The sequence below is a fragment of the Solanum tuberosum genome, unplaced genomic scaffold, assembly GCF_000226075.1.
Source record: "Solanum tuberosum cultivar DM 1-3 516 R44 unplaced genomic scaffold, SolTub_3.0 scf00065, whole genome shotgun sequence".
Taxonomy (NCBI): domain Eukaryota; kingdom Viridiplantae; phylum Streptophyta; class Magnoliopsida; order Solanales; family Solanaceae; genus Solanum; species Solanum tuberosum.
In genome coordinates this window covers 2,122,564-2,129,532 of record NW_006238992.1, presented here as the reverse complement: position 1 = coordinate 2,129,532, position 6,969 = coordinate 2,122,564, and the positions used below count along the sequence as shown (strand labels likewise).

The 6,969-nt window shown below is 30.9% G+C and overlaps 1 protein-coding gene across 1 annotated transcript; it reads right to left on the bottom strand.

The window, feature by feature from the left end:
* Positions 1 to 1,029: 1,029 nt before the first annotated feature.
* On the bottom strand, positions 1,030 to 1,746 carry LOC107060223 (uncharacterized). Its single transcript, XM_015307818.1, has one exon. The coding sequence runs from the start codon at positions 1,744 to 1,746 to the stop codon at positions 1,030 to 1,032; it is 717 nt and encodes a 238-aa protein (XP_015163304.1).
* Positions 1,747 to 6,969: the final 5,223 nt, after the last annotated feature.

Here is a 6,969-nt window from a genome sequence, read left to right as displayed (position 1 = left end):
AAATAATTACAGAAAATAAAATAATAATTTATTATTTAATCCTATTATTTAATTATTTAATAATTTAAAAATCTATTTTTTCTGGTGTTGACATGTGAACTTTTTTCCTCTCCTATATATATAAGATAGATTAACACATGTTTATACTACCCTTTATTAACTATAAATAAAAGAGTTTCCTCACATTTTTAAACTATGAGTTTTTTTAAGTTTTCTATTCTTCTCTTTTTAAAAACTCAAGTGTGATTTACAGATGTTGAGAATATCAAGTTCAATGGAATTTGAAGACTCCATAACCTAAATGTTGAATCAATATAATACTCCAACTAGAAACATCCACGGTAGCATATCTTCTATATTTTATATCAATATTTATTTATTTATATTATATTAAGAGCAGGAACTCCAACATACAATATAACTATGGAACACACTATTGAGGAGGGGGATAAACTATGTTTAAGAGGTGTAACTAAGAGATTTTAACAGTGATATTTTGTATTTTTATATATAACAATTAATTTTAAAATGAGAAAAAAGTAAAAAAGAAAAGAAAAATGGTAAATCTAATTAAAGACCATAGAGAGGTGTCACACTATCTTATCTATATCTAGTTTTACATTATAAATAGTTATAGGTGTTTTCGGATATCGATTTGATAATTTCAGTAGTAATCATAAGAAAGTTCACTTCCACTATTCATAGTAATTTATACTTTAGTATTCCATTTATAATTGTTTACTTAAAGTTTTGATTTAGTAATATTGACATTATTTTTTTAATATAATGTAGTACATGATTTGATATTCACGTGCAACACACGTGTCTCAAAACTAGTTAATTTACAAGTACAACAGTTTGGGTTTAATAACTATGAGTAAAATTGTTTGAAAAGTATATTAAATGTTATTTTCATGTCATAATAATAATTGATCTCAAAGTTTGAACTCTTAAAATTAAATTTTAGCAGAACTAGTCAACTTCTTCAACATCTGTCCTAACCATAAAAGAAAATTATGACAAATTATCTTAGATAATTCCAGGCATAGAAAACACAATTCGAGCATAAAGAGCTTGTTCATGGGACTCCACCTCCTGCATTAAAATGTACTCAATGTATTCTCCAAAAACCGGTGCAATGAATTCCTTGATTTCCAATTCAGTAATAGGATAGTCCTTGGAGAAAGTAACAAACATTGTTAGTTCTTCATATGGTATGTTATGTCCCTTCATGTCACCTTCAAGCCCCAACTGAGAAATTCTTCTGATTAAATATGACTCATCAAGAGGTGGCCCCATTGACATATTTCTTTTCATCGAAGTTTGTTCAGAACTTCTATTCAAGGCTTCCCTCACAATATCCGGCAATATCTTAAGACAAACCTCAATTACAATTTTTCTTATCCCACTAGTTGTACCATTTCGATTTTGACAGAAAAATAAGAGAGATAAATCCTTTCTAGTGAGTTTTTGAGTTAGCGGAATCTCATTTGCATTGGTTGAGAGAAGAAACTCAGTATCGTCAATGCATTTGAGACAGGTTACAGCCTCATCAGCAAGTTGATTAATAAAAAAATCAGTGAAGGATGCGATCTTTCTGATAACATCATGAAAAAGGCAAGTGTGCTCAAGCCAAATCCACAACGCCAATACCTTCATAGATTCAAAAGGATCACGATGAAGGTCAATGATAAGGAGAGAATAAAGTTTTCGCACAATCGTAGGAAAATGACCGAATTCCTCCATAGTGATTTGAGAAGTATTATCAACAATACCAACTCACGTTTGTAGTGATCAGACCTAAAATTACCAAAAATTGAATTAGAAAGAATCAAGTTAAAAAAAATTAGCCATAATTATATCAGACAAATATGCATATAATTGATAATAGAACAAGGAAAATCAACTAAAAAGATTCTAGTATGAAGAAAATTATTGTGATCCTAATAGAAATTTAGCTCTTTTGTTGTAGTGTAACAAAAAACAATCAAATGATAGACGTAGGGGGGAAAGAAAATAAACTTAAGACAAAATCCTACATGAGGATTAAAAGGCCTAGTCTTGGAACCTAAACTCAATCAGAGAAGGTATTCCAATAACCTATCTAGGAATGCACATTTACATCTATGCAAAGATTTAATTCAATCCAAAATAAAGTGAAGTTTAGGCTACAAAAAGGGTAAAAGGGCATAAAGTGAGGAAGAACAAACCAAAAGGTAACGCCAAGGGAAGGTTATTCTCAAGAACTCAACTTGACAACCCAATTCAACCCAACCTAATAATTTATAGGTGAAAAAACTCTCATTGAGAAAAGCTCTAATAAAGTTGCTCTTATCCGTGTTCTACCAAAATAAAGAGAAGTAATTAATACTTTTGAAGCATTTACAAAAATAGTCCATGATAGTAATTACAATTTTAGAAACATTTAAAGAAAAAAACTTGCAGAGTAGGTTGTAATAAATGCTTGTGATCTTTCTAGAAGTCATGTTGACACAACTTCACACACGTCCTATACAAAAAATAATTAGAAAATAAAAGTCCATACCACCTAGGATCGGTTACATAATCACAAAATGTAAGAAGACATAAAATTTTCTCTTTTACTTATAAAATGAACTTCATCTTGTTAACGTAGGGAGAAATAGTTTTAAAGAATACATATATTTAGAACAACTTGATATATTTCTAAATAGCTTGATAAAATAATTATACTTCATATTTTAAAAAAGCTACCCCTAGAAATCAAGTGTGTTAATAAGTTGGTCTGATAAATATGAATTTTGTTAACTCAGACATAAATTGGGGTAGAACCTCTATGGTCAAGTATTCAAGATCACAGTTCAAAAGATACTACCACTAATTCTTTTGGTATAATGGATCATCCTTTTTAGCACAAACTTTCAGAATTATGCTCTGTGATTATTCATACTTGTTGAAAGACTATGTTGAGAAAACATATAATATTAATTTGCGATTAATCGAAAATTTAAAATGTTGTATGAATAATGAAATTTTCTTTAAGAAAATGCTTTATTTATTGTGAAACTAATGATGTGCATAGATGTAAAAACTATTAATACTCAACATCATTTGTTCAGTGGTGGATATCAAAATATTCACTTTTACTGTTCTTGTGACGAACAAAAATGACAGTAGTTCAACACATATTTATTATGTCTCAAAAAATTGTTTAATTTCCTCCCTAAAGAAGTTCTCACTTTAGTTATGTTTATTGCTTAGCTTCATTGAGTAATCTAGTTCATTTGGTTCCACTCTCAAGTTTATTTCCTTGATTAATAAACACATTATAATTAACTCTCATAACATATTTTATGATTTAAAACCTAATATGCGACAAAATTTTATTGTTTGGATGCATGTAATAAGAATAGTACATAATTCTTATCAGATCAATATTTTCACCTACATGATACAAAGTGATGGGGTTTACTAAATGAGTTGACTATCAACCCCAAATATCTTCTCTTGTTTTCTTATTTCACTAACTACAAATTCAAGCTAACATCAAACTTATTTGCTAGAAATTGTTGCCACATAAATATGAATGTTTGAAATGTCATGACACATACTTGACAAATAATTTTTATAGGTTTCCTCAAATTTTAAAATAAAATAATACATTCGATATGCATTTTCTGATGCAGTTTGAGAAAGTCAAGCACTCCAAGGGCCATAAGAAAAGATTGGTAATAACTTTCCTTTTGAATCAACATTTTTGTTTAAATGGCTATATATTAATTTTTCCTGTTTTTATGAAAACTAATAGAATAAGATCTATGGTAAGCGGTAAAATTTATGTTGACATATGAAATAAGAGCATGAAAATTTATATAGTTAATTTTATTAAAAGAATTACATATATATTAATTATTTGGTGCTATCACAAAACAACGATTTCAAACTCCGAGGCTTTATTTGTTTTAAGATTTTTAACTATGAATAATTTAATAATAATTATAAATATTTATTGTTTTCATTTTTGTATGCCCGCGAAGAGAAAGAATGTATTTGAATTTGTACCTACCCTAGTGATGTGTGGCTAGCACTAAAATAGTATTGTGTATTGGAAAAGGATTTTCAAAGGACTTGAACTTAATGTCATGGAAAATACTATTATGATTATTTTTTAAAAGCAAGTCTCAAATTTTGTCAAAATCTTTTCAAGGTTAGTTTGAGTTAATATTTTACTACCACTAATCCATACACATCTAGTTAGTGTTGGGTGGCTAATGCCCTTATTATATATTGTATACTATTTTGATAAATGATAAATAATCTATAAAAAATAGGTTTACTCACAGAGCATATATGTGTAAATGTAATGACATGTGAACCATGCTCAAACAACACACTATTTATGATAAGTGAAGATGTAGAGAATCTCTTGAGACAATTAAGCAGACACGACTAGGAAAGAATCTTATGAGGAGACATCTATTAAGGAAACGTTATCCCATTAAGATAGTATTCTCATACTTAATAATTATATGTTGCGGAGCAACAACCTAATTGTTTTTCCTATTGTTTATCTGGATAAAATGATTATTACTAGACACAATTAAAGCAGGTATTGCATCCATTATAACATAGTTCTCTACCAAACAATAGTCATCAAATTAAGGAGTTGTTCGTTGAATCTAGGGTTAAAAGTGAAGAACTAAATCGAATACGTTTTTTTGTCTAGTTTGAGTTTGTAAGTTGAAATTGAAGTTGTTACTTACTTTACTAGTCTTATTCTTGATTAAGTGGTAGCTGTGGTGTAAGTAATACATCAAAGTTTCAAATATAAGAGTTTATATTCTTTGAAGAGGCATACCAAGAGTAAACTATTGAGTTGGGTGTACTAGAGTTAGTCCTATAGATTGTATAGTTGTAATTTGAAATCGTTCTTAGAAGTTTGGTGATGTTTTTCCAAAAATCTTACTCACACTAGGTTGTGATTTTTACTCATTAACCAAGAGGTTTTTTAAGGGTAAACATGTAATAATCCTTCAAACCATTTTCTCTTATTGCTTTCTTTTTGGCATTTAGAACATTCTTATAGCGACCCCAGATCATTTATGACTTGTAAGGACTGACAATTTGGTCACCTCGTCATTCATTTGGTTTTTATGCAAGTTTCTGTTTTTTGAAGTTTTTTTAAGTTAATGGTTGACTTCAGTTAAAACTTCATGTAGACGGCCTCAAAATGCAAGTTTGATGATTCTATTAGCTCTGGAACGTCAAGTTTAACCTAGAAGGACCTTCAGTGTGGATTTTTACCACAACAACGCTGTCCATAGATCAAATTATTTGATGGATTGGATTGGATTTTACTTGACTGTCTACAGTTCCATTGCGTGTGCTCGTGGTAGAATTCTTGAGGTTTCCAGGCTCATTTTAAGCAACCTTGTGGCAATAACTAAAAATGAAGTTTCAGTGTGAGATCAACTTTTCATCGAGAAAACCTCGATTAGAAGTTTCGACATCTCACTTAAGTTAAAAAAAGTTATGTTTGATGGGGTAGAATAGTTTATTTGTGTGTACGGGGTTTCAAACGAATCTCAAGTACCCCATCGAGGATTTTGAACTTTGGGGAATCATCTGATGTGCATAAGCTAGTGCAACCTCCATTTACCCTTCATGTTTGCGCGCCTCAGGCCACATATGTCTGCATTAATCAGGCCTACGAGGTTGGTCATCGCGTTTGCATTCCTATACCGTGATTGTGTAGGCAAAAGAGATTACCTTTCATATTCGTGTGTTAGACACCATGTTTGGGATACTTTGGAGGTCTGTCCTTCCACGATCTCGTAGGTCATTTGACTAGTCTCTATAATAAAGAACAGTCATAATTTCAACTTAGTTACACATTTCAAATTCCTATTATGGGAGTTGTGGAGCTGTGTTTTGGTTAATTTTGTTGTGTATTGTTGGGATTTGTGTGGCTTTGTACTGGGATTATCAGATAGGCATGAAAAGCTTGTTTTACATGTGATTTCCTATCACGACCCGAGAGCACCCCTTAGTCGTAACACGGCGTACTCAATCCAAAAGGGGTCTAATACAAGCCTCATAGCATTCTTGAACATAAGAACATAGGAAAAATAAAGAAGAGTTTAAAACTTTTCTTTACAATCGAAAACATCTTTCATTAAAAGCAAGCAGAAGAATTTCTAGATTTTATATACTATGTCTCAAACTATCTAATACTTTGAATACAACATTGGGACTTAGCCCATACAAAAGCTTAACATAAACTAAAGACATAAAACGGGAACATAATGGGTTTTGTCCTCAAAACTATGAGGACTCACCAAGTTTTCATCTTCAAGCACCTTAGAAACCTATCCTTGAAGCATAGAACACCAATATCTCCAAACCCTACACTTTGGTAAAAAGGGAGAAGAAATATGGGTTAGCACATTAGATGTACTAAGTATGGAAGCCATGCAAAAACATGCTTAAAACGAACATCTTTGTTTGAAAGGAATGATATATGCCATTTTAGTAAAAGTTCATGAACATTGATAAAAGAGGCATAATGTAAGTCAGAACCAACATACAAGTCACATTTTCTCATTTAGACATAATCAACATACAAGTCATCTAACCACATTAGAACATGATCAACCATATAGCCCATTACCTTTACTTTAAGCCTTCACCTCAAGTAACCCTCATGCTATACCTTGTGCAATGTATGGATAGCGTCCCATACCACCATCCACACCAAGATACCATATTAAGGTCACCAAAAGTGAACTTACCATTCATCCTTTCCACCTTTACACAATAAAACATATAAGAAACATAAACATAACATGAATCACATCATCACATTAAGACCAACACGTAAGACAACTCTAAGTCATACTTATGCATTATACAAGTAGCATCCCATACTACTACTCATACTAAGTATTCCTTTGAAGTCAGCATAGGCAAGGCACATTCATATACAATAGT

Bases quoted from the DNA above. Each gene is read 5' to 3' on its own strand.
- LOC107060223 (XM_015307818.1), bottom strand. From the start codon at position 1,746: ATGGAGGAATTCGGTCATTTTCCTACGATTGTGCGAAAACTTTATTCT.